The 27,685-nt window shown below is 42.6% G+C and overlaps 2 protein-coding genes across 14 annotated transcripts; one reads left to right on the forward strand and one right to left on the reverse strand.

The window, feature by feature from the left end:
• Positions 1-1,353: 1,353 nt before the first annotated feature.
• ap1g1 (adaptor related protein complex 1 subunit gamma 1) lies at positions 1,354-18,642 on the reverse strand. Of its 6 annotated transcripts, none has more exons than XM_085906870.1 (23): positions 18,622-18,642; positions 14,436-14,639; positions 14,218-14,342; positions 13,878-14,019; positions 13,643-13,739; positions 12,585-12,661; positions 10,273-10,368; positions 9,872-9,952; positions 9,357-9,455; positions 9,230-9,285; positions 8,937-9,050; positions 8,684-8,824; positions 8,439-8,493; positions 8,194-8,316; positions 8,006-8,095; positions 7,606-7,730; positions 7,420-7,524; positions 7,160-7,301; positions 6,940-7,066; positions 6,025-6,129; positions 5,788-5,948; positions 5,539-5,637; positions 1,354-5,360 (listed from the first exon to the last, which is right to left on the reverse strand). In XM_085906870.1, the coding sequence occupies exons 2-23, from the start codon at positions 14,634-14,636 to the stop codon at positions 5,259-5,261; spliced, it is 2,463 nt and encodes an 820-aa protein (XP_085762996.1). In that variant the 5' UTR covers positions 14,637-14,639; positions 18,622-18,642; the 3' UTR covers positions 1,354-5,258. The 6 variants fall into 6 exon arrangements, with proteins under 6 accessions (XP_085762996.1, XP_085762997.1, XP_085762994.1 ...); XM_085906871.1 differs by lacking the exon at positions 18,622-18,642 and adding an exon at positions 18,137-18,157; XM_085906868.1 differs by lacking the exon at positions 18,622-18,642 and adding an exon at positions 17,591-18,089.
• On the forward strand, positions 17,196-26,404 carry znf821 (zinc finger protein 821). Of its 8 annotated transcripts, none has more exons than XM_085906878.1 (6): positions 17,196-17,342; positions 22,620-22,751; positions 22,869-22,972; positions 24,059-24,157; positions 24,618-24,784; positions 25,085-26,404. In XM_085906878.1, exons 2-6 carry the CDS (start codon positions 22,667-22,669, stop codon positions 25,998-26,000), a joined length of 1,371 nt encoding a protein of 456 aa, XP_085763004.1. In that variant the 5' UTR covers positions 17,196-17,342; positions 22,620-22,666; the 3' UTR covers positions 26,001-26,404. The 8 variants fall into 8 exon arrangements, with proteins under 8 accessions (XP_085763004.1, XP_085762999.1, XP_085763005.1 ...); XM_085906873.1 differs by lacking the exon at positions 17,196-17,342 and adding an exon at positions 17,431-17,611 and having other exon boundaries at positions 22,872-22,972; XM_085906879.1 differs by lacking the exon at positions 17,196-17,342 and adding an exon at positions 17,432-17,611 and having other exon boundaries at positions 22,849-22,972.
• The last annotated feature ends 1,281 nt before the right edge of the window (positions 26,405-27,685 follow it).

Below are 27,685 nucleotides of genomic sequence, written 5' to 3' on the forward strand. Positions count from 1 at the left end.
TTAGGCACACCTCATCAACACAATAAGAATGAAAGAAAATTTGTCCAAATAATAAATCCAATAAAGCTTAAATATCGATTAACACTCTTTAATACTACAGTAAGGTGATTGTTGCGTGCAGTACGCTGCAGCACAATGATCACCTTCCAACTAGAGCTCCAATTCCAGCCCAGGCAGTAGAAGATCATGCTAAATTAAAACATCTCCGATTGTGTCCATCAAAACTGAACATTTCATTTGGTGGCATCACAGGAAAGATGTAGAGTGGTCTATGCGTGGCTATCCCGCTTTTAAATCAGCGTGAGATGCTTGTGCATGTCGATGCCCGCAATTCCTGCCGGACTCGATGTGAACGTTTATCATAATTCCCCTAATCGTGGGTATGGAGATGAGATGAGAGCGCGTTACATAATGTTACGAGTATCCCATGCACTTTGCCCTGTCATGCAAGAAGACGCCTTTCAATGAAAGGCATGTTTAAACACAAGTGCACAGCCCAAAAAAAAAAAAAGGAAAGGGGGGGGGGGGGCATAGTTGTAAATATCACCTGCCTTTAACACTCGTATCCCGGCTGGGGCGGCAGAAGGTCCGGTGCGACAACCGTGACCTCCGACGTGGATGAGTCCGCCTCGGTGGAGCACCGTGTCCGGCTGCCTGTCGATGCAAGCCCCGCTGTTGTCAGGCTGATCCTCCATCGCCATGGGTGCTCGCGATCTGCGGAGACCACTAGAGTTCGAGTGGCGTGGTGGTGGTGGTGGTGGTGGTGATGATGATGATGGTGGTGGTGGGGGGCGGCTGGCGACTGATTCCCACGGGGAGGCGCACACGGAGCCGGAGCTCCATAGTCAGTGAGCCCCGTGAAGTCGACTGATGCCAGGCTCCCTGCGGGAGGGCCTCCGCTGCTGGATCAATAAACATGACGTGGGCGGGCTCTGGCAGCTACGGCCCCCTTTGCAGGGAAATCCACAGACCTTTGAGCACACCCAAAGCCTTTGAGCATTAATTCAAACCCATCTTGTAGTCTATGTGCTTTGTCATCACTAGAAAGAAAATTAGTCATTTTTTTTTTTCACAAGTCTTAAATTTACCCAATAAATGCAATAGTCAAATTGCCATCAATAACATTATGAAGGAATATAGATGAATAAAAACAGTCAACATTGCATTCCAGTTGTTGTATTTTACTTGATCATGTAAAATTAATATTTACCGTCAGTAAAAAAGTTTCTACAGTATGTTATTGTATTTAAAAAATACAGTAAAAACTTATTCTCTCCCGATCCAACCCAAATATATAGTCAATGATGTCCGTGGTGCATCGATGCTCCATGTCATCAAGAAAAACAAGCTAGATTTACAGTATTAACTTTTTATTTGCTTTATCATTTTCTGCAACCCAAATGACAAGAACACACATCATCAATTAAAAATATCCCATTTAATAGTTTACAACTTGTCATCTTCAATCATATCATATACTTTCAGTCTGACAGTCACACTCACCTTCGAGCCGCGGATTCAACGCGTCAAATTTGGTGGTAGTTGGACGGGCGGGGTTAAAATAACAAAATAAAAATAGAGGCGCTCATTCCGCTACAACAAATCAATTTTGTTTTACAGTCAGGACGAGCCTAGGAGTGCACTTCATTTCTTTCATCCTTAATGTGATCACTATCCTATTGTACACACGAGTAACCTATGACGGGGTGGGATAGATTCACAAATGTTCCTTGCATTAGCTACCCCAAAAACAAAAATGAGTAGGTCAAGTAGAAATGATTTTTTTTTTTTTACTTGGCCTTTCACATGCAGCTTGCAAGTTCAAAATGTGCAACCAAATAAAATCAGGTTAAACCAAGCACGCGCACACAGATTACACAGATCATTTTGCTTCCTTCAAGTGTGTCCAAAGCACTTGTGCACTTCATTTACCAAAAGTGATGAGCATCACTAAAAACAACGGGCACAGAAGACGAACTACTCGAAAAACAAACACAAGCAAACAAAAACACACAAAACAAACGTGAGCAAACTGGACTGAACTTTTCCTTCCCACCCGCATTCTAGTGTTGCGCAGCTCCCCCTTGTGGCGAATGAGATGTAAAGCAGTTTTCAGTCGAGATTAATGGGAAGCCGTTTGAGTATTTATTCCATATCTTTGATATCCATCTTGACGTGCACGGACTGCAACTACTACTCACTAGTTACTGGATCGACTAAGTTACACAAAATGAATGAAGTGTTGTTGTTTTTTCGCACTCTTGAATGATATCGCTGCAGAGTAAGGACAACTTTGGCATATTAGTACTGGTGAGGAAAAATTGTACCCTGTATGACGTCTGCATGCTACTAGTATTGTCAGTGAAGCACTAGATTGTAATAAGTACATTTTGATCATGTCACGAGTTACACTCATGATAAAACAATGACAGAATGCATCTTTGTCCAGTGTTTTTCGGATGCTCACAAGAAATACAATTTCATGCCATTGTTGCAACTAGTGTGTGACATGCCTACATGTAGAGTAGCACAAAACATTCTTTCTACAAGTGTTCTGAAATGTCCAACTATGAGAACAGAGCTTAGTAGGCTGGATATTAAATAAATGCTCGAATGGCTTTCCTTTCAAATTGTTTGAGAAGATACATGTACTGTAATAATTGGGGAATGAGGGGAGGCAGTTGTATTATTGTCTTGAATTGGGGTGAATTTCGGGCCACCATTATAGTAAAGGTGTCGGGAAAGTACTGCATTAAAAAAAAAAAAAAAGTAAGAACGAAATCACATTTAAAAAGCGGCACACACAAGGCCAACAGAAAAGGTGAAACGAAGCAAGCTGGGGATGCATTGTGAAAGCTTACTTGTGCAACGTTTCCGTTTCTCAGTAGTACGTTCGATCATTGAAGGCAAACCCTTAACGACTAGCCTCAGTAGTTATCGTTGTAAAAAGACGACACATCCACCCACACCCATGAGCCAAGTAGGAATCCTCGTCAATCGATTGCAGTTTAAGAATCTTTTGTACATATATGCATACAATTTGATGTCCTAGCTAATCGTTTGAAGTCTTCATGTGGGTTTTTATTTAAGTGGATCAGCCTTTGTTTGTTTTACAATTATATACAATGTACAGGTAGCAGATCATATTATACCTTTTACAATGGATGAGTGGTGATACAGGGAAGGAAGCCTGATGTTGTCTACTTTGGACTATTTTAGACAATATACATAGTGAAGAACTGGTTTAGAAAATGGTATCTAAAAAAAGGATGAAAGATAGTACAAGAGACAAAAATTTTGTAAAAGCCCTCAATATGTACAGAAAACAAGCTAATATAGCATTTGTCAACAACAGAAAAAAAGTGAAATTATTTTCCTCCATATACACATATCGTAGCTGAAAAATATTTCCAAAGCTAATAGTCTCTCCGATTTTGGTCACAGGAGTTAGATAGTGAAGCATAGTGATTGAATATCAAAGCATTGTGGGGCCGCTAAGGTTGTTTGTCGCTAACTTGTTACGGCGGACGTGTACAAACGGCCGTCAGCTTTCATGCAGCTTGCGACCGGGGACGAAAAGCAGGCCGACCACTCCGAGTCAGTAGAAAGAGAGAAGATTGTGAGGTAGCCTCCCGTGACAGAGAAGACCAGAGCCGCCAAATCAATCGCACGACTAAAAAAAAACAAAAAAAAACTCCTCACTCGATTAATTAGGTAAATCCATATCTGAAAACTGGGACAGGACATTAAATGAGATTTTGTGACAACCTTGGATGTCATCATTTGAAAAAAAAAAAGTGACATCTATTAGCTGCCTTTTTTTTTTTTTACGATTTGCTTCGTTTGGGTCCTATCAGGCAAAAAAAATGAAGCTCAGCAACATTTTCACTCACTGGACAATTGGGGATCAGATTGTGAGCATTTGCGTGATTGTGGAGGTCCAGTAAAGCTCTCCAAATGCGCTTTGAATAAGGTGAAAGATGATGTAGCAGTTCAAATCCATCACAATCACTTCCCTCCCTCACTAGCAAAACTTTTCTCATCAAGTCAGAAAGGCACGTCACTTTGATATCAGGCATAAATAATCAAGTCGATTTACTGAAAGAAATCAAACATATTTTCACAGAAATAGTGCCGATGTGATGGCCGTATCATCGATGGAGGAGAAATAAGGAGATGGGGGAGAACAGCATTCAGTGCATGTAACTACATTCAGAACAGGCTTCATTTACAGAAGTTTGTGCGAGGTGAGAAGCTCAATTGGGTAAAACAAACACATCTCACTAACCAGCTTACTGCATTAGAGCCACACGGGGGAAAAAAAAAAATAATAATCATTAGAAATTGCGATTTACGCATCACGATTATAACCATCTCAAAATGTGAGTGTTTTCATAAAGTGGAATATATTTTTCACACTGCCCGGATAGTCTACTTTGCAAGAATATGGTCGCTGAATATCATCGCGCTCGGAGAAGACTTCATATTTCCACAACGATAATAATGGTATGTACCAATTGGATTGTTTTATTTTTCTCAAATTTTGAAACAATTTTATAAAGTGTTGAAATAGGTTCAGCACAAATCCATTGAATAGCTTGCACACTAACTATCTTAGACACTGTGGGAGCTTTGTCGAATTGGGATTCAAAGTCCCGATGTGTTTTGATATCCAAACTTTGACAGATACATTTGACTATGCCTGTTTTGGGTTGTGTTGATGCACTGTGGGAGTTAAAACGCCAACTTGAATGATGCAACAAGCAAAATGGCCCTTTTGTTTGTCGTAAATTTAGATGTGCGAGGACTCCACCGGACAGTGATGAAATGCGACGACATTTTCAACTGAGAAAGGTCACAAAAGTGAATTATTGGGGGCTTTAAAGGCTCAGCGCAATCATAAATATTCATTTTATCAAGTGAGTTAATGTTATATTTAGTACAATGTTCATGTGAGAGGGGGGGGGGGGGGGAAACAAAAGTGGCATGACTAACAAGAGATGATGACACCAGCAAAGAAAGAAAACAGATAGCTCACTGACAGATCATCCCGCTTATCGAACGGCTCTTCATCTCAACTGGTTTTTCCTTTGTTAAAGATGCTCTGCTGTGCGTTTAGTGATGTCACTGAGGGGGGAGTCCGTTGGAAGAAAGAGGGAGGAGGAAGGTCAAGGTGGAAAAAAAATAAAAAAATTCATAGTCCCCGTCAGAGGGGGGGGGGGGGGGGGGGGGGGGTTAGGAGCAAAAGAAGCAACTCATCACTGCCACGACTGAGGGGGGAAGTTATTGACTTCAGCCAGGTCTTGCACCGGAGAGCCTTTGTGGTTGTACGTCAGCTTGATCCTCATTCGCAGCTGTTGCTAGAATTGGAAGACTAGTTAAATACAGTGGATATGAAAAGTCTACACACCCTTGCGCAAACACCAGGATTCAAGTAAGTAACCGCTGCCGAGTATAGACAACACTCTCGTGTTTTCTTCATAACCTGGGTGTGTAGACAATTTAAAAACACCATGACTCAGACTAGCGAATACTAACTTTCTGTGGGTTGAGGACTCTGATGACTTGTGTGACGGTTCCCTGGTTGAGCGCTTGGACGACATTACTGCTGGGGGACAGAAGCTGCAGCTGGAATGTCTGACAAATAAAGAAAAAAAAACAACATATGTAAAAAAAAAAAATCAAAATTCGCCAATCAAACAAGAAAGAAGACAAAAGAATGGAGAACAAGCGCGTTCCTGTACAAACGATTAACGTTGTTGCCAGATTTGGTGCCCGCCCGTTTACCTTTGGTACTGCAGCCTGAAAAACAAAGTCTGTCATATCTGCTTCTGTGGAGTTGGAAGCGTGGATGGTGATGACGGCGACGTTGGGGTTGGGGTTTGCTCTCTCAAACGTGAATTCTATTTTCAGGCCGTTCTTGTTGTAGGCCGTCATAGGAGGAATACCTGCGAGAAGATTTGAGAGCGGCAGGTGTTTGGAAATGAGCCACTGGAATGCGCAAAAGGGAGAATGGAGTCTCACCTGCAGCTGCAACGTCATTAAAGAGGGGCTGGGAGGAAAGGCCATCCAGGAGAAAAGGGGGTTGGGAGGTGGGAACAGAGGGAACAGGAGCAGGGGCTGGAGCGCCTTGGGAAGGGAAGGTCACGCCACAGTTTGGTGCACCATTACCAATTACAAAATGGATTCTCAAAGACACACTATCCAGAACAGTGGTTACATTTTAGACCACACCTACAACAAAATCTACAATACTCGAATGTCTTCCCCGAGACATGTTAGCGTCCATGAGAAATATTTTTAGCCCAAAGATGTACGATGTGAAATGTTACTACAACCGCTGCTTTTTGTTGGCATGAAACGTAGGATGGGACAAGACTGAGATGTGCATTAATTTAGCAGAGGTCATTTGACATCTTCTGGCACCCTAAATATCTCTCCATTATTCTAGCCCGAGACTTCACTCTGCTTACATTGCTGACATTGCAGCCTACAACCACAATTTTAGATGGCCAGTGTTTTTATTCCTGTCGCAAGACATAGGACTAGTTCACGGTTTTTAATCAGAAAAAAGATTCTTCTTTTCCCCAGACTGTATGAAAACGTTGACGTGATTAAAAAGGGGAAGTAATTTCCCTAGAAACCGACTTAGCTGGGAAATAAACGAGCAAAACTGTATCAAATCAATAGTGAAAAATAATTTGCACGAACAATATTTCACAGATTTTTTTTAAAGCTTAATTTAAATCCTACACGCATAACAATTTTGAACGGTGTACGTGGCCTCTACGAATTAACGGAGTCAGTATAATGTTGACGATGGAGATGAACAAAAAGTATTCTATTCTACAGTATACTGAAATTAATCAAACTGAGTAACAACATGTTTTTTTCCCAGTTCGAAATAAAACCACATATGATAGATTTGGAGTACCCTACCACTTAGCGAGATGTCACCCAGCAGATCCAGCAGCTCTCCTCCCGACGACGTAGGTTTGGGTGGCGCTGCGGTATGGATGACTGGCACCACATCATTACCACCCAGCAAGTCTAATAAATCATTTGCCTGCGAGGAATAAGTGCCAAGTGCGTCATCCTCTTCAGTATTTACATGTGCTTCACTCCAAAATGTATTCCATCTGCGGGTTGGTTGGCTCACCTGGTGGGCTGGCTGACTGACAGGGGGTGGATGTTTGGAGTCGCCAACAGAGGGTTCCGTCTCTCCGTTGGTCTGCACAATCTCTGTGGGGCCATTAGTGGCTGTTTTCTCCATAATGGGCATTCGCTCGAGGAGAGCTGGCCTGAGGGGGATGACAAGCAGTGGAGGATGAACCATACAGCAACAGTCCAGAAAAGAGCAATCGAACTGAATGGTCCATTTTATTTGGATTAGGTCTTTTGGTTTTGTTGCCACTTCACCTCATGTGGTCGTATTTCTTGAAAAGTGCGTTGTACTCCACTGCTCTCTGTTGCAGCTCGACGTCAATGCTACTGCCGTATATCGAAACCACCTTCTTGATCCGGCTACGAGAAAATTCGATGTTGGCAGGAAATTAAAGGGGTGCATGTTTTTCCAAATACGTAGTGTTAAATCCAGTGACTCACTTGACACCGCTGAAGCGAGTAGACAGCTTCATGATGGCGGTAAGAGAATAACCTCGAGTCACAGGCGTGGACAGATTGGATACTAGAAGCCCTTCCAGCACATCCAGAACTTCATCTTCAGTCACCTTGTTTAGAAACATGCACATTTAAGCACAGACAAATGTTTTGCACATAGGGCTGTGACGAGTCATCAAATACAGCAAGCAATTCCCGGCTCCCCCCACCCTTCGGAAACTGCTAATGTATTTTTAATGACTCAGCTTCTCTCACAGCTTCTTTGGAGCAATAATTTACAAAGGAGAAATGCCTTTGAATATTATACTAGAATTAGTCTACAGATGTTCCTGCACCGTTGGTGTTCAGATATATATATTTAAAGGTTTGATTTCTCCACATATACCTGAATGGGCTCCTCTTCTTCACACTGACCAGAAACCAATAGGTCCCCATACTCTCCTATGCACCAGGATGCCACTTGGACAAGAGGTTGCTACACAGACAGAAACAAGAGTTCACCTCTTCTTCTCTACGACATAAAAACAGTGCACAAGAATTGCGGTATATCTGACGCCGGGTCCCAGTCCTGACCTGTGAGATGTCATCCAGAAGAGCTTTGTAGAGTCTCTGTACTGTATATGCGTGCATCTCAACACTGTTTGTGATGAGCTGAATAAGGTTGGGCACGGAGTCGTCGCGGACGTAACTGCCTGCCTGCAAAAAAAACAAAAAACGAGCAGATATGTTGATGAAAACACGAGTAGATCTTTGGTAGAAATAACTCATTTTTAATGGACAGTTTTATCACTGGGTGTGTGGGGTATGCTGAAACGTACTGTCGTCAGAACTCTCATTATAGTGTCTATGTGCCATCTTTTTGAAGGGGCATACCTGTAACACAAAGGCGGCAATTACATTTCGAGAAATATTACGTTTGTGACACCCAATACGACAAGGTGATCAAGTGACGTATGCAGTCAGATAATACAAAGTTTCAACAGTCATTCAGACGATGGATCACTCTTGTAATCATCACACAGCATTTCTCTTCTCATTGAACAGTAAGCCGTCAATGTCGTACTTTTCTGCTGCTAGAAAGACTCCCGATGCACAGTCTGCTTTAAATTCTGGGTCGCACGAGTCCAGGAAGTAGAGCAGCTCTTTCATCATGCCTCTAATGTTGTTGCCGTTCACCAGGGCAAAGCTCAGTTCCATTGCACGTCTGCAGTAGCAGTAGCGAGGAGCAGATCAAGGACAGAAACAAAACAGTTACGTAAAAAAGGTGAATGTCCTCGGTGTCAAACTACTGGAAATCACCCCCCCCCCCCCCTTACCTCTTGATGGACACATCAAGGTCTTTTAAACAATCCACAATGGTACTCCGATGCCTCTGCACTGCATTGTGGTCAGTCTGTACCGTCTTTAGTAGGGATGTCAATGCCACATATCTGCAGGGGTGAATTTTAAAATACATTGCTTAAGGTTTTGATTTCTCCTCTACCCTCTTCAATTTTGGCCTAATGTAAGTGTCAGGTGAAAACTTGAAAATATCCAACTTAATTAGCATTTTTAGAGTACCGCTTGTTTGTAATCAAGAGGACAGGAAAACAAGGAAAATAGAAATTACCTTATATTTTTGTCATTATTAAGGAGGAATCGACCTAATATATTAATCGCCAAAACCTGTAACACAAAGCGTTATATGTCAGAATGGCATCATAATTAAAAGATGGGTACAAATTGAATTTGCTCACCCTCAGTCCACTTTCGGACTTGATGTCCATGATGGTCAGCACAGTCTCGTACAAGATTGCATTGCCCACGTTTTTACTTGTCTCAGTGTTTGTTGCGACCTAAACCCGAGTATAATCAAACACATAGTTGTTAAACTCAACCTTATAGACATTTGGTGAGGGTCCAAGTAGACAGGTATTCATTTTTTTGTGAATCCAACATTTATTTTTGTGTACGGACTGATGAACACAACGCAAGATAAATAAATGCTGTCAGATAGTATAAAGTATCAGCAGTCTTTCAGACGATGGATCACTCTATTTATCATCATACAGCATTTGTTTCTGTGTGATCAGTCTCATTCTTGTGCGATTAAAAATTTGATTTGGCTCCCTTTGCCTCTCATTATGGAATACAATAACTGCACAGCTGCTATGTGCTGCTTTAAATGTGTGTCTGCTGCTCGAAAGACTGTGCAGGAAATGTCACAGCAGAGTTTAAAAAAAGAAACAAACAAACTGTCTTCTAAACTAACCTGTGCAAGAATGTCATTCATTGCTTCACTGGAGTCATCGTCGCTCCTGCCTAGAATTCGCAGTAGTCTCAATATCCTCACCTAAGAAAAGGAAAACAAGTCGGCCAACGGACGTGAAATGCAATTAACTTTCTTATGACTTGCTGCTCACCAAACAACCCTGCCAAACTCAATGGGACTTTCTATAGCTATAATTTCATATGTGCCAATGGAGGAAAAAGCGAAGCGTTAAGAGTCTCTGCCCTAAATGCATACTCGCTTTTGCAACAACATTTTTATTTCTAGGTAGGGAGTGACAAATTATAAGAATAAAATTTACAATAATACTTGACCATATTTATAATCAGGGCTGCACATAAGTAGTGTGCTTGATGTCCAAACTGATGTTTGAGGAGATTTACCTGCAGAAAAGGATCGCTTATGCCCGACACATCATGCTCAGGCGAGTATCCAGACATTATTAGGTTCTTCAGAATTCTCACCAGTTGTGGAACCAGCTGCAAAAGAGATCAAGATCAAAAGAGAAAAGAGGTAGTGTCACAATATTATGTTTAAATATTCCAATGCTTTGCATCAATCGTCAGGGAAAATACAATTTTAAATGGGGTCATTATTATCATTAGCAGCTATCGAGAACAAAACGGAGGGGTTAGCAAGTCAAAAAGTAAAAACATAGGAAATCAAAATCTCTTGATATGTCATAAAATCTTTTGTGGAGAAATATTTGGTTAGAAGAATGCATTTATGTAACAAGATCACTACACTAAGAACTTTGTGGAAATAAACATTATTTTAGAATTAGATTTTGTGAAAACCACAAGAAAATCAAGTGCTCTACTTTTGAGAACTAATTCAACGTTAAGTGCGGTGGTTTCTCGTCACAACCAAGCTTAGCGGATACACACATTTTACAGATATTTTGGGGATGGCGACAAGCAATCCAAAATAAAACAAATCTCTTGCCATAGCTTAACATTAGCATTGTGAGTAATATCGGTTCCGAGCGACAACCCCCGGCGACAATCACGTGAGAATCCACCCATTCAACAGTGACCAAATGGGTTGAATATTTAGCAAATCAGATTCAAAAAAATGTAGTTGACAAATGAACCACCGTATTGGATACTATCGATAATACTGACATTGCAATGACCACCGTACAAGATAATCCAAATTAAAGCAATTTTGAAGAAGAAAAAAAAAAAAAAAGCACCATGAATTACAGGACAGATTGGTTACATCTCAGGTGACTGTGAAGAGTGAAAACTAATTACAGCATGCACCAGCTATGAAATCAGAATGCACTCTTACCTTCTCATTCTAACACAATGCAGGAATTGTAACAAGGACAAATGACAGAAAAAATATGAGGTAGATGTTAGGGAGTGGAAAATCATTCACTTTCAGAGAGCTCAAAATAAGTAGATCATGAACATGAGGGGTGGCGCTTCAGGCATATTTTCTGCTGCATCGAGAGACGACAGCAGCAAGTGAAATAGAGTACAAGCAAAAACAAAAACAAAAAAAATCAGCAAAAGAAAGATAAAACACCGACGCTCAATTCAGTCAAAATCCCAGGTGTTAGCATTGTCTTACAGTGGATAAGCCAGAATTCCACTTGGCTAATGGCCACTTTTATTTGCTAGAGAAGTGGCTATAGGCACACGGGATTAATCTCTCTCTTGGCTTTAATGGCTCGCCCGGTGAATCATTGCTTCGTGCCATTTTAGTGCTGGGAGCTGTTAATCCGGTGTGCAGACATCCCGTTTTCTTCTGCCTTCATACACTTTTATCCTGCACGTGACCTAAAAATAGCTGGACGTGCATGTTTTGACGGCGCTGAGCTTTGCCATTAACTTTCCCTTACGGGTGCTCACTTAATCTTAAACTGAGAGATGAAAATGTGAACACAAGGGAGGTATCGAGTATGACACTTTTAAGTATGACATGATCTTACTCAGCCAAATCCATTAGAAAAGTGCAGAGTACAAATGCAGGCATTAAATGCTGCTATTAGCAGAGGTAGTCACAAATGTAATGTCTATGAAAAGTGGAACAAAACAGGGGCATTATCGCAGGCTTTTCTTTTCGGGCTGCAGCTGTCAAAAATGTCTAAATTTGAGTATTCAACTCATAATATAATCACATTGATTCATTTGAAACAAAATATGAAGCATTTTTAAATAAAATGCATGTGCATTAGAGATATTTGTCCACTTTGGGTCGCCATTCAGTCTATTGTACTATCTGTGACTTTGAGTGTGTATGTCTTTCAAGGTAGGGCCTTAAGAGGTGAGTTAACCAAGCTTGGCACCACATTACATTTTACCTAACAATGGTATATTAAATTAGCTAACGCAGATGGTTTTCATGAGTAGGCAATCATAAAAGTGCTGTTGTGATTTATTACCAAAATTCTTCCCAACTTTGGACATGCCGAGGCTTTCAAAAAGTTTTTACTCCTGGCTTGCCGCCACGGCATCAACTTATTTCTACACAGAGTGGTGTGAGACTGCGGTAACACTAAATCCTCTCTACCTTTAGTTTCTGTCCATTTTTTTTTAGTTGCAGCTCAAGCATCTCTTACATCACATGCAGCCTTTCCATTAAAGCAGCTCAGTTTGGTGAACTTTTAATGAGGAAAAAAAAAAATCAACTAATCATACTAGCTCAGGTAAATATCATGAGCTAATAAGACAGGGTTTGTTTGTACCTTTCTGAAGTGAGACAGCATGTCAGGACTTCTTTCACACATCTCAGTTAGGAGGACAACAGATGTATGGAGAACACCTGGGGGATAAACAAATGAGAAATCATTACGGTGAGGGAGTTGTGGGGGAATGCACTGATGTTTTATGCAGCTGTGAAGGAGGGTACCTAAACTTTCGCTGGCGAGTTGGAGATGAGCTTGCAGGTTTAGCAAAGCCAGCAGCCATCACACTTGTTCAGCTATTATAATAAATAGCGCGACTGACGCCGCAGTAACTAATCAAGGCAGTGGCTCATATGCTACACAGGCGCTTTAGAATGACACGCTAGATGTTTCAACCGATTATTTTCAAACAGCAATGGAAAATCATGCAGTTGGGGTGTCATGTGGTAATAAGCGACAAGAAGAACGCACATTGATGTTGTCCACTGAAGTGAATGCGCACGTATTCTCTGTCTGCTTGAAAGTGTGCGGCCAAACAACCAAAGTGTCTCTGCACTTCCAGGACCAGCTTTCAAACATGTACTTACGCTTTAGACTACACCCCCATTCACTTTGCATAAGAAATGAGCAATGACGCATAACGCGTTTAAACTGAACCATTTTGAAGAAATAAATAAATGAAAAAAATAATTCACTGATCTGAGACAAATTAATTAATACAGGTCAAAAGTGTATGGACAAAACGTTGATTTATGACAATTTATTTCAATTAAAACACCAATTTGCTGACTTATTGTCTTATGAATTTATAAAATATGCTGGTGTTAAACACTTATTAAAAATATTTTCAGACAGCACAGCACTGGTACTTGAGAGAGAAAACTACTAACAGGTTATTCAACCTAAAGCTGGAAGGCATTCGAGACAAAGTCTGAATGCTCAATATTGATCATCCGTATTTCTCAACCGAATCAGTATCTTTCTTTTTTTTTAATTTGGTGCTCATTAATTTTACTTTGCCCTGTAACTGACACGTCAAGAGAATCAGGGAACAGTACAAGTGTCGGAGCGGTGAAGGGCAGGCACTATACGCATCCTGACAAACCGTTTGCACTAACCATGGTTCTTCTCGCTCAGCAGGTTTTTTGTGGCTGGAAGGAACATTTCCATGAGTTCAGGAACCTTTCTGATGACGTGAACCGCACACAGCGCCGCCTGGCAGCAAAACAAACATTTTAGACACAAAACAAAGGATAACGGAAAGAGAAAAGGACGAGTTATTGTACATTTTGTGCTTGAGACGACATTCATTTGAATTCTAGGAGCCACTTTGTTCATTGACATGCAGCTCACCTTTTTCCGCAAGTAAGAGTTGGATGTTTTGAGCAGCTTCTCCACCTCTCCCGCTAAGTCACGGCACATTTCTGAGGAGCCCATGCAGCCCAAAGTGCACAAGGCCAGCCCTTGGACGTACTGTGTGCTGTGATTCAAGTCACTGAGGATCAACAGAGAATAATTACATTCAACACAGCAGAGAACATTGTTTAATATATGCATCTTGGTTGTGTTTCAACAAAGAGACAGGTCAGAAAGATTAGGAACACTCAGAGACAACACATTTCCTTGAAGAACAACAACAGATTTCCTAGCAGAAGAACTAATGGGCACATTGAAGCTCGGGCCGCCAGCTTACTTTTTAATGCAATTTGTCATTAATAGATGCACGTCCTGCCTCTCGTCCAACAACAGCATAGCTCCCAGATAACCTATTCGCTTATCAGTAAACTTCTGCGATGCGATCAGCTTCAGGCACTCAAGCTGGAAATGAAACACAAGGAAAGGAGAGTTTGGATTGTGATATTACCGAGAGACTATCAGTATTATACTGTGCAAACGATGCTGGTCACTTACCTGCCCAAAGTGCGCCGGGTAGCCCAACATGTGCATATAAAGGAGCTTGGCCACGTTTCTGCAACGATATGTATTGTCCTCCTCTCTGAAAGATGAGCGGATAGCAGCACACTCTTTCTGGATCATTTCGCGCTCCTCTGCCTGGGTCCGCGCTGTCCGGATAGTCCGGATCAGCTCCCGCAATCTGATCGGAGCTGGCATTCTCTGCAACAGAGGTGGCAAACTAAAACACCAGGTCCAAAATAGAATGGCCAACAACATCCGCTGATGGTATGACTAATAAGAAGAATTATGAGGCAAAATCCCAAACCTTGGTAAACGTCTGTCAACAAACAGGCTTCATGCTCTGGGCAAAGGTTGATGGATTTATATGTGGAACACACCTTTTTTTTTTTTTTTTTTAATTCTCCCGTGATTATTAACGCTAACACCCAATCAAATACAAAACCAACCCCCTCAAAAAAACAGGGTGAACTATGGACTGAGAAACTATTATTACAGTTGATAATGACCACCAATTAGTTCACTTGGGAGACTGCCAAACACAATTAAGCTTCTGTAGCAAATGTAAGCAAATCCTGTGTTTTCAAAATGGATTTGTGCACCACAGGGTGTGCCAGAAAATTCTCACAAGATTTCCCACACTCATTGTGCGGTTAAATACTTTGTCCCTGGCTGCAATTTGTTTAGCGTTCCTAGAATGACAACATTTAAAATTGACCACAGATGCTAGCGACAGGTATAATGAGTTGCTTAAGTCATCCCCTATGAAAGTGCACTACAACAGTGCATCTGTACAAAAGGACAAAAAAATGAATGTTAGCTAGTTTAATCAATAGTTGGAAAAGTATTGAAGCGGTCAAGGGGTGAAAGAGCCGTCTGCGAACTTCTTTTTAACAACTGTCAAGGATTTTAAAGCCATTGCAGTAAAAAAAAAAACAACAACAACAACTATATAATCGCAACATGACACAAATTGTCAGTTCATAAACAAGCTAAGAATAGGCTGCAACAAAATGTCGAAGCCAGGGTCGAGGGGAATAAGTCTTGCTACAAAGCAAACTGCCGAGTGTGATCCAACACCGTCCATGGAACCTGCAGTCTTTCCAAAAGGGGTCTGGAGTCGCTTGCTGTGTTGAACACTAAATCCAGCCCCTATCAAGAGCTGCGGGTTTTAATTAAAAATTCCTCCTGGATGCAGAACAAGGCAGCTTTCTTACATCTTACATTCTTTTGATACCCAATACTCTTAGGCATTGGAATTAATGTCACTGTGGTGAGAGTCAGGATGAGTGAGGCAGCATTTTGGGTGTTCACAAAGGCCGATCAAATTCTGACCATTTCAAAAAATATAGAAGTGATTTGAATGACTTGAATGTTAAACAATACTCAAACCTACACGATGAGTGGTGGAATAAGAAACAGTTTATCAGATCAAGAAAAATCCTAATGGGGTGAGGCACCAAATATGCCGTTCATATGGGAATAGTTGAATGTAGTGTGAAATGTTCCTAACACGCCCCCCCCCCCTCGTGAGTTTTGTTGCGCGAGATTTTCTTTCAGGGCGCTGACACCGACAAACAAGCTTGCCAAAGCATCCGTTTACCGCTGGGAGAAGTCAACCTGCAGTACTACAAGCATCAACAACGGATTAAACAGCCTTTGAAAATCGCATTCTTGAAAGCTGTGGTGAATTATTCATTATTCTGAGTACACACAGAGGGCAAAAAGATGTAAAACTTGTTTCAAAAAGTCATTTTGCATAGATTAGTTCTCATTCTTTGTCAAATGTAGACAGTGCAAACACCTATGTATCTAAATATCTGCACCAATACTAGTCATAAAACTGCACCGATATTACACATTGATACCATTTCACAAGCACCTTGGAGAAATAATTTCAGGTAAACATGGATGACAATACTTTTAGCTGAGTGCAAATTGTGCTCTTTAAAATGGATGGTTAACTCCACGCAGGCGGCTGCCGAGTTTTGCGACCTCTCTCGCTCTACAGTCGTACCTGCCACGCTCCAGTCAGAGAGACAATAACGCTAGGTTTGCAGTTCGGATAACATGGTAATCTTGTGCAGAAGCTTTTTAGAGGTTTTGCACTCAGTACAAGTGGAGGGAGGTTAGTAAAGTGACGTTATATTCAAATCTTATTTACAGTATTAAAATAGCAAATGCTCCCTTTAGCTGGCAGTAAAAAAATAATTGACGATAAAAGGAACATACATGGAAATTATTGTGCCTCATCTCTTACCAGTGGTGAAGTTATTTTTACATTTATTTTGACAATGTTGTTTAGTTCTGATGCACAAGTCAACTGGGAATATTATGCTCATCTTGTGTGGTTAAATAAGGTCTCAAATTTTAGCAACCCCTCTTAGTGCGTTGCAAGTAGTATTAAATATACCTTCATAAGTCAAATATTTGACTTGCACTTGGGCCTACTAAGCTACTGTATTTTACCGTTGATCATGAGTGTGTTACTTAAAGAAGTTAATTATTTTCTCCAAAAAGTTAGAGATCCACAGCAAGGCTTTACATTTCCCTGTTCGCTCATGTTGCAACGTTGCTTCCAGTGACACAAATGACACCTACACATTTCGGCTAGCAACATGCTAACAGCAATAGCATTTAAAGTTAACACCTTGGGAATAAGTTACCTTCGCCTTGACTAACATTAGACTATTACACGACGTTTGGGTCCCAAAACAATTTCGATGTAAAGAAGGATGTGCGATTGTGTTTGGAAATTACACCTGAACCTGTCCACAGGATATGATGCGGCCTTTTTCAAGGCGTTGTTAGCCTACTACCTGCTCATTCGTTTATACCTGCGTTTTCTTTCAATGAAGACCACCGGCGTGTACACCCAAATGGGGTGATGATTGCGGGAGTCGGGTAAGATAGAATTTGATCTACGGTGCTGTCACGGCGATCGTAGCTCGTAGTCGCGCAGTATGAATGGTTGTGTGTAGCCTACCTAACTTAGCTTCTGACAGACACAAGCCCGGTACACTGAGGAGCACTTCCTATGCAGCGCGACACTGAGTTGTCAACGTCAATACCAACAAAACGAACAACTATTTCTATCATACAGTACCGTTTCCGCATCCCTGGTGACAGGGGTTCACTCGCAATGCACTTACCAGCCGTGGTGATGCCAGAAAGTAAGTGGAATCGTCTCTATAAGCAATGGAGGGAGGAACACACTCGACATGCAAAATGGTGGCTACTCCAGCCTCAGCACATCTACTGCAGGCGGAGGGTTACACTGACATGTCCCAAAAGGTTTTGGAGCAAGAAAGGTTTGCTCAAGTTTAGCAGCGTACAGTAGCGTTAGCTTTCATCGAAGGACTTGTTTAAATCTTGCCATTGTTCTATTCCAAGACGCACACCTGATCCGCTGATGATCGCCGGAGAACATGGGTAAAGCACTTGTCCCGTCAGTACTATAGGTCCGCATTGGTTTAGAACGTGCGCGGTGTTGTTTAACGCCTGTTATAATGCATCGTTATTATAAAGAGCTAGCCTGTTAGCCAGCTCGCTAACATCATTTTGTTGCTTTTACAAGCAAACCGAACTGAAAAAGTAATTATCCTAAGCCGTCTGCTCTGTGCTGGATGTATGAGGCGCCTCTTAATCCAACACTAATGGCACTTTTTAATGATATCATTTTTGTTGATGTGGATTACTTTCTCTTTAAGCTCCCCCTCCTGCCTCACCAGCGGAAGAATATCACTTTTCTATCCTAAGTTGTGATGCGGTCCTTTTACTCGTGGCATTCAGTGATGACGACTAGTGTAATGTTATGGCACTGGGTGTGTGGAGGCGAAGAGCGCCACCTCGCGGCACATTTTGTATCTGTTCCATCCCAACGATCCATGAAAATCCATCCAAAATCCAGCGATAATTGATTAATACGTAGTTGTGCATGGCAAATCGGTTGAGTACTTATTCTATGTCCTCGATATCCCAGAGCACTAGTTGTATAAATCATTTGAGGGTCCATAAAACACAAGACCTTCTACCACAAAGATTTTATGGTCATTATCCACTAAATCAGATTTGGTAAAAATAATCCTTAGAATGCAGATTTCACCAAAGTGGTGCCTTTGGGCACATGGTAGCCGGAAGCACCCTGTGAGTGACCCGTGGGCCTATTCTAAACGTAACTCACCAGTGATGGAATATTGTGATTTCCACAAAATGCTACAGAAGTAACCACTTGAAAATGTAAACACTTTATGAATAGTCCTAGTCATACTTCTCTTTAAATTGCAACTGTTTCGAAAAAATGCACCCGTTTCTTGATATGAGAGTCGATTGCATACATTTTCACAGTTTTCAAGAATGAAACGAATTTTGTTGTATCCAAAATGAACGCCTTTCCTGATATTCTGCAAATTTGTACTTGCTAGTTGCTAGCACGACTAGCTTAAGGGCTAACACTTCCGCGTTGATTGTGCGTATCCCACAATGCACCGCGGCAGGCTGTACGTGACAGATCAGCTGAGCTCGAGCGTCGCCGCACTGAGCACGCGCCCGTCAGCGGCGTGCACGCGCCCGTCAGCGGCTCTTCACCAGAGCTGCTCCGGGGGCTGCACCGTCGATCCAAGTCGGCGTTGAAAAATGGAACCCCTTCATTGGAAATACCATTCTGGGTTTATCTCCACTGCAGGAATGTGACGCCCGGAGTCGTTTTTTTTATTCATATTGTATATATTTTTTGCATCGACGATTCTAGTGGAGGCACACAACATTTTCCACCTGGACCGGTGTGGGGAGGGGGCGTCCTGGGGGTTCGGAGGGGATTCCTCATCCTTTTTTTTTTTTTTCTTCATTCCTTGGGGGTGGACCATAATATGTCCAGGCGAAAACAGACCAACCCCTTCAAAGTTGACTGTAGGTATTTCAGCGATTGATGTGCAAGTGCACCTAGGTCTGTTGCTTACTTCTGCTTGACTTACTTTGGCACTTTCCGTGACTGTCAACAGAATTGAAAATGCCGACACCGCACATGCCCGGACTGGTGTGCTTTCTAAAGGAAGAATGAAATACAGTTAACATAGCCTTTTGATTTCAGTACCGAGGTGTGAGCTTCATGCGGCTCTGATGCATGCCCAAGCTTTCGATAGTCACCCATTGAAATACACGGAGCCACGTGAAACTCTTACTACATGTGTTTACAAAGGATATTTGGTCACATCTGGTTCATTTCTTGTTTATAAATTGCCCTGTCTAGGATCTACCCCACCATTCATCATCACATGGGGTAGGGTAAAGCCCGTCCCTCATCTCCCATGGATGTGTTCGGTTCGAGAGACTGCCGATGTTCTGCCAAAACATCCTAGCCGTGCAAAACGTTTTGCCGGAGGCTGATTTGACAGCATTTATGTCCACTATTTTGCAACACACACACAGTACTGCTTTGAGAGCTACACAATAATGGGCTCGAAATGACTCGTACAAAAACAATTACGCTTTGCTAAGAGACTTGTATATATTGTTGTTAAATTGATATCATTACACAAAAGAACAAGCTGACATCCCAGATTCAGGACAGGAGCGCAAATATAATCAGCTATTGGTTTTTAGTTTCAAACGTCGAGTCAGTCTTTGTGCATTGATTAACCCCCTAATGAGTTGAGTGTGATAACAGAAGAGTAAAATAGTCATGTTTCCGCTGAGTGATTCAGTTTTTCACCATGGTACGCTTTGGAATAGTAAATCCTGATCTGGCATGTGTTTGGACCTCAGCATGTGTAGCCAAAATATCTGGTGTGACATCATGATTGGTCTTGTCTGTACAAGTAATTCAACAAAGAAGGACGCAAAGACTTTCTGATAGAGTTTGAAAACTACGTTTATGGATGTTTGAAGTCAGTTTTGCTTTTTGCCTAGAGGATTTGTGTCTGTCTGTTTGCAGCATTCAAGTTTTTTTTTGTGTATTATTTTTTTTTCCTTAGGTTAAAGTTGCCGCATCAATGAACGTTGTAGCACAAAGTTGCCGTCTGTGAATTATTAGGTGAAACATTTTGACGAAAAAGATGGCCGCAGCTATCTGCTGTACTCCGATCTGTGCCGGCACAGATGTATGAAGACGTCTTGTCAGCTGGACGTTGCGCTGTCCCGCAGAGCGTTGCGGTCTGGTACCGGCAGCAGACGGATGGGCAAGTGGAAAGTCTTCTTTGTAATTAGTCAACTTCAAGCGTTAACATTGATGCGCGGCAGCAAAGTCCACGGGCCCGCTATTCAGTTCAGAACCCTAATGCGGCATTTCCTGCAGGTTCAGACAATGTTTTGTGTCAGCATTTTAATGGTGACTGAAAGAAGAATGAGAAGAGGGGAGGGGGTATTCATTGATTGGCACACAAAGTTGAGTTTTGGCATTCTATGGTCTATGTTTTGCTCAATCCCCTCTCCCCCCCCCTGCTCCTCCTCTTCATCGTCTCATGTCTGTTGGCTGATGAGTTTGTCTCTTTGTCTGGATTCAGTCAGACACTGCGTCACCTCCTGCATACAGACGCACAGACACTCACAGATAACATCGCAGTGGCAAAGACTGATGGAGGGAGGGAGGGAGGGAGGGTGGAGAGACAGATGTACAGACACAGACTCACAGCGGGGGGAGGGAGCATCTCCCACACATCAATCACAAGGCTGTGTGAAACTCGCTCGTCGTGCCGGTCCACGGTTCAGTACTCGGACGCACTCCAGCAGTGCAAACAAACGGGATTCTATGGGAAAAGTGCCCAAACTGGATTCGCACGTCACTTTTGTTTGGTCAGTGCCCAAGTAGTAGAATAACAAACCTCCTCTTAACATACAGATGACAATTTTGAATCGAGCTTCTCACTATCATTTAAAAGATTAGGAATTGTGTTTTGGACCGATACCAGTCACAGATACTCAGTGCCTATGCCTCTAGTACTTTTGATATGTCAAATTTAATTACACAACCAAAAAATCAACAGACATTTTTGACTGAAGCAGATGATGGTTCACCAATGTGTCAAACCGCTGCCGTTGGTGGTGATCGGTGATTGCTTTTTCTTTTTTTAAAGTCGCTGATCGGCTCCAAAATGTTGATCGCGTGAAGCCTAATCAACAAATATTATTTGTTATTCCTTTTCAAGGTCTGAATGCCACAGTGGTATCTCCCGGGAAGGGGTGTTGTGTGCAGTTTTTGCAAGGGGTCAAGAGCGCTAACATAAGTGAAGGAGCTAAAAAGGAAGTCTTCCATGGCCAAAGCTTGGTCCTCCCAATCTGAGCTGGCGGTGTAGCTATGGAAGTAGTAGGAGCTACGCACGAGGGCGGCCGGGCTGTTTGGCTGTGTGGGTGGAAGTGAGAGAGAGAAGAGAAGAAGGATGGCGAGCTCCAGGAAAAAAAAAAAAGAGTGCAACCTACTTCCCCCCTGTGGGACTGCGGCATGTATGAGACTGCATGTGCGTGTGAAACGGCGGTGGGGGGTTGGGATGCAAATGAAGTGCGCGCGTATGTCAGCGCGCTCGGCTGGCATCGCATTCATTATGTCCCAGCGCAGGACGGCTGATGGGGAAAGCGGCCCCGGTCTGCCTTGTTTTTTTTTTTTTTTTTTGCTCCTCCTATGGATTCCAAAGGTCTGTTTGATGATGATTAACTAGGTGGTTACAGAGATTCTTGGGAGGTGGCTAGTTTTTTTGTTCGCAAGCATTGATCATCAAATAAAGTGTTCATAGAAGAGAGGCTCGCACGAGCTACTATTTTTCAGGGGACCGCTGGTGCATGCACAAGTGTTGAAAAATTAATGACTTCTTATGGTAAATAAGGCACCAAAGGCTGATTGTACGTTGCTATGGAGATGAAGAACCTTGTGTCATTGTTTTGTTGCCCAATACATTTTTGCTATGTTAAGCTTCACCTAAATATAGTCGCATGGACATCCCTGTCATTAATTTGTTCTGAAACTGCAATATGGATTATTATAGTGCATGTAAAAAGTCTACACACCCCTGTTCAATGGCCTCCCACTATAAACCATTTTATGACTATCTGTTTCTATTAAGCAGGGTCTTAAACTCATTTTTATCACGAGTCACTTTGTTTTTTTTGTTTTTTTTGTCCGTGGTCTGTTTTGATCTTGACACCAAAACCATATCTAGCACCTGAGAATCATATCCCTCTATTTCTCTCCAGGGCCATTCCACACTTCCGGCATCACGACATTTCAGCACACTATCAACATGGACGGCAGGGACGAGTTCACCGAAGACAATGAGTGCTGCGGCAACAACTCGCAGGAAGTGATCGGACACGAGAGCGCCACAGGTTAGGACGGCGGAGGGAGGCGGCGACATTGATTGCACTGAGGGGGTAGTGAGAGTAAGCCCTGCCCTGTGCTCTGTTGTCCCGTCTGTATTGATAGGGCTGTGTTTGCCTCCATAGAAGACAGCGAAAGCGACCCGGACTCCTCGTCCAACACCTCCAACGACGACCACATGACTGCCAAGAGGGCGCCGTGCCGCCTGCAAGGAGCAGGAGTCAAAGAGGTGAGGGATAAGGGATGTAACTTAATGGGGTGGGTCGGCACTTCCCCCTTCATCTCCACAAGGGGGCGTATACATGACATTTCAGTGAGCACAATGACATCATTCTCAGAAGAGACCTTTTTATTTTTCTGATGCACATGATGTGTCAACTGGCTGCAGTAGACCAACTGCTGGCGAGGAAGGCTTTCAGTCAGATTTTATTTGTTTTGCTTCAAATACGAAAGTGTTTAGTTAATATCTGCATCCTTCATGACTGCTCAATAGATCACTCTCCCATCCTTAATGAAAACAACGTAATCCAGTCTGTCTACATCATAATGAACATTTTCTACTCTGTCCAACTATTCTTTCTTTTTGCACAACTTGGTGCTTTTCTAACAAGAAGGTGAAGGATACCATTCACAACAGATTTCCACAGACCCCCTTGTATGCTTTTCTGTGATTCTTCCCAGTAATCTTCAGCCTGGCAGTCACTTGTCTCGCTATTCCATTCTGTATAAGCCTCGCAATGGACACGATTTTTTGGTGTCGTCTTGGTTTCGTGATGTGAAAAATATGGGCAGCGTGACTTACCAGCGCAATGAAAGTTAATTTGCAATTGTGCTGTTAATTTAGTTTGACAGCAGATGGCAATATTAGCCAAAATGACGGCACCCTCAAATGCAGGAAAATGGATGAATTCATCGTTTTCATTTAAAAAAAAAATCATTTAAACACAATATTAATTAAAAGATAGTTTTCAGACTAGTGGGGGGTACATCCAAAATATTCAAACAAAAACTTGAGCGTTCAATTCCTCTTTAAAAGATAAGTGAAAGGGCGAAGCAGCTCTTATTGCTTAGCAAATGTTCTCTATTTCAGCATCAGGGTGAGTCATGTCTAAGATGCTACACTGCACCGTGTCTCAATGACTGAGTCATAGCGGCTCACTTGCACATTTAACATGTCATTAAACTGCACCGGCGGATAGGCTTCAATTTGACCTATTTTTGGGCTGGGGTTTTGCAGAATGAACCTAAAGCATTGTTGGGAATGTGCATTGTGTACGTACAATATATATTTGAAAGGCGCTTGCTTTTTCGCCAGGAGAATGAGGAAGGCTCCGACCACAACAGCAACTTTGTATGTCCTCTGTGCACGCTGGACTTTAGCAGCCCAGAGAAGCTCATCTCCCATGTCTACCAGGTGAGCTAAGCACAGGCCGGTCACTCAAAGATCAAGCTCCACCATGAAATGTAAACGACAACCCCAATATAACTGATATTTGCATCATTTGAGGAAACAGACTGATGTTTACATTACATCTCATTTACATGAGAAGTGTTTTAAGATGAGTTTTTTTTTCCGTGATTATTGCTAATGATAATTAGCATCTATGTTGCACAATAGCAGTACTAAGGCTTATTTTCAGTAATCTTTCGATTATTTTGTAGTTTAATCAATGAATCGGCGAAAATGTTTTGTTAAATTCCAGGACTTCATTTCAGATTGACAGTGCAGAAAATGCCATAACGAGTCAGATAAGAGAGATAAATGTCGGGAATTGTTTTTTTTTTTTTTTTCCCCCCAAAGTAAAAGCAACTATTTGCAAATGTTTTTTTTTTTTTCAAGTGATCATATTTCTGTGAATCTTTTCGCTAAGCAGCACACAAGCCTGATGAGCAGCAGCAAGAGCTACGTGTGTCCCGTCTGTGGGAGAGCACTGAGTTCACCTGGCTCGCTCGGGCGCCATCTTCTCATTCACTCGGAGGACCGTCTCTCCAACTGCGCCGTGTGTGGCGCGCACTTCACAGACACCGACAATTTCAACAGGTGTTACTCGCTTGGATTTCATTTTTAAGATTAGAATTACACTGTCAATGTGTTTTTTTTATTTGTTATAAATATTCCATATTATTTTAATTAGTATTCATACATTCTGTTTATACCATACAGTCGTTATTTAAATAAATGCATTTTTTTTTAATTTTGGGAACTAGTGTAGGAGTGTGAACTTGAACTCTGACGTTGATTTGGTGTCAGGAGAAGTCAATGTGTGATTTTAAATTGTGTGTGTGTGTCCGGGCGGTGTCTTCTTTAATCTTGGCTTTCTCTGCTGGTATTTTATTTCAGGGAGAAGCTCAAGGACGTTCTGGACACGAGCAGGCTGGATGCCTCCGGCGGAGGTGATACTTGTCCCCTTACCCACTCGCTTTCCAGTACTCCCATGTCCAGTCCGGGACCCGGCTCTCATTCCTGTCACGGACCTGGACCCAGCCCCAGTTCCTGTCAAGGTCCCCAGTCGTGTCAAGTCCATGAACCCAGCAGCAGCCTTTGTCAAGGCCATCGAACGTGCCACATGTCCGGCCCGTGTCAAGGCCCCTCAAGCCAAGGGCCCTCGTTTCCCTCCTTGCCCGACAGTCTGCTGTCCGAAGGACCGTCGCTGGCGTCCATCCCAGATGCCCTCACCTCCTCCTCCTCAGGTCTTCCTCCCATTCCGGACATCCTGAGTCCGATGCCCGTGTATCCGGCCGGCGTGCTCCTGGTGTGCAACAGTTGCGTGGCCTACCAGCAGCTGGTGGAGTCCCAGTCCCCCATGCGCAAATGGGCCCTGCGCCGCAAGAACGAGCCCCTGGAGTCCCGCCTGCACCGGCTGGAGCGCGAGCGCACGGCCAAAAAGAACAAGCGCGCTTGCGAGACGGACGAGGAACGCGAGCTGCGGCGTCTGCGCGATCGCGAGGCCAAGCGCATGCAGAGGATGCAGGAGTCGGAGGATCAGCGGGCGCGGCGCCTGCAGCGGGACCGTGACGCCATGCGCCTTAAGAGGGCCAACGAGACGCCCGAGAAGCGGCAGGCCCGGCTCATCCGCGAACGCGAGGCCAAGAGGATCAAGCGGCGGCTGGAGAAGATCGACCCCGCGCTAAGGACGCAGATCGAGCACGACCCAGCCGCCATGGCCGCGCTCACGGCCGACATGAACCTCTTTCAGTTCCCCTGCCCCGTGCCAGTTTCTTCCATGGGTAATGGACTCTTCATGAAGCTGCCCTAAGAGGACCGCGGCTCTGACAAACATTCTAAATAAGGGGTGTCCAAACTTTTTTATTCCAAGTGCCGCATCCAGAAAAATGGCCACGTTGATATTCTTCACCATCAAATTCCCTTTAAAGTGAAACTTGAATGTCTGAATTTAAGAGGACTGTTGTTAGCAATACTTCCAAAGTTTAATGATTCAATAAAATCTCCAAGTTTTCAAAATTGGCCTTTAAAATTGTTATAAATCAAGCCAATGTACACATTTCTACAAATAAGTGTTTCTAAAAAATAAAAATAAAAAAGGAACAAAGAATTGAACAAAAATTTACATTCATAAAACTAGCTAAAATGACAACAAATATGTCGTTTGTATCCTGTTAATTTCATACATGGCCTTCCAACTAAACTTAAAAAAGAAAATCGAACAAAATAAAAAACATTTGGCATGAAAAATCCAAAACAATTTGCGATACAAACCATTTACTTCAATTTACCACTCATGCAGAATATAAGAAGACAACTAAAATGGCACAAACCAGTCTAAAGTGATAACTCGACAGTTCAGTAAAACACAGTTCTCAGTCTTTGCATGTTAAATATATTTGGAAACAAGTGTCTGAATTCAGTCTACAGGATCTTTCCAAAATTCACTAGTATAATGTTGCCAACCAACACGGGCCGCTTTTAAATGGACGGTGAGCCCCAGGTGGCCCTCGGCCGCGGTTTGGACACCCCTGCTCTAATTTATTCCAATTGATGCAAATGTTCCACGTGGTATGGACGACTACCTTCAAGCATGTTGTAAAGAGATTGAACCTGTTTGTTGTACTTCTCAAGAAGAGACAGATTGTTTTGCACACGGGACCCCTCAGTGGTGGGAGCGGGGATCAGGGGGACCCCTCTGCCCTCCTCACTGGTCCACTTTCCAGTCCAGTTCCGCTTCCTGGAGACATTCTACCTCACCCCTTCCCCCCCTTGACTGAATGACAACTCTTTTTCTACTGCCTCCATTTAACGGGACCAAAACGCATCCTTGAGCAACCTTGCTTCTCTTTGTGACACAGGGCAGAAAAGGGGTGGACATTTTTCAATAAATCTTGCTGGGAATTTAAAAAATTGGGAATCTTGGAGATGTACCAAATTGGAAACTTTCCATGGGAATTAATGGGATTTTATGAGAAGGAACTGGGAATGGAGGGCATACATGCAAGCGGTGCCTTGTGGTACTAGTTGAAGTAATGCCCTGATTACAGTCTTAACTCATCGGGGGGGGGCATTCTAATTTTGTACATGCAGATTTAACTGAAGAAAAGAGTCACAGATCATCAGTAAGCTGCAGTCATGTTGTTTTTTGCAGAGGATAAATAAGATATGCTAAAGCAAACCACGCTCCTTGTCCATATATGAGCGTATGATAGTGAAGTGTGTATGCACAGTTTGGTTTTCAGTTTTTATAGAATTGTATTTGAGGGGTTGGAACTCATCTATTATCAGCACAAAAACCCATCCATCATTTTTGTGCTCAGGCCACATCCATGTCTAAATAAAAAAAACATTGCTCTGGCTCCATCTGCTGGCACCTCCATGCCAAGTGTGTTGAACTACCGTGAGGTTTTACATAGAAAAGTGCTTTGCTGCCACTTTTAATATTTCAATGGCAGGGTGTCCATTTTTGTTGCGGGTTAATTCCCATGGAAGGTT

The sequence above is a fragment of the Syngnathus leptorhynchus genome, chromosome 3 (genome assembly GCF_054491065.1).
Source record: "Syngnathus leptorhynchus isolate UIUO chromosome 3, UIUO_Slep, whole genome shotgun sequence".
Lineage (NCBI taxonomy): Eukaryota > Metazoa > Chordata > Actinopteri > Syngnathiformes > Syngnathidae > Syngnathus > Syngnathus leptorhynchus.

Bases quoted from the DNA above. Each gene is read 5' to 3' on its own strand.
- ap1g1 (XM_085906865.1), bottom strand. From the start codon at position 14,696: ATGTTGTTGGCCATTCTATTTTGGACCTGGTGTTTTAGTTTGCCACCT. The intron at 14,020-14,217 runs GTAAGCTGGCGG...GTTGATCCTCAG, and splicing joins ATGACAAATTGCATTAAAAA to TGACTTGAATCACAGCACAC. The intron at 9,286-9,356 runs GTGAGCAAATTC...TTTGTGTTACAG, and splicing joins AGTCCGAAAGTGGACTGAGG to GTTTTGGCGATTAATATATT.
- znf821 (XM_085906872.1), top strand. From the start codon at position 17,476: ATGCAGCGCGACACTGAGTTGTCAACGTCAATACCAACAAAACGAACA. The intron at 22,752-22,868 runs GTTAGGACGGCG...TTGCCTCCATAG, and splicing joins CGGACACGAGAGCGCCACAG to AAGACAGCGAAAGCGACCCG. The intron at 24,158-24,617 runs GTGAGCTAAGCA...TTCGCTAAGCAG, and splicing joins TCATCTCCCATGTCTACCAG to CACACAAGCCTGATGAGCAG.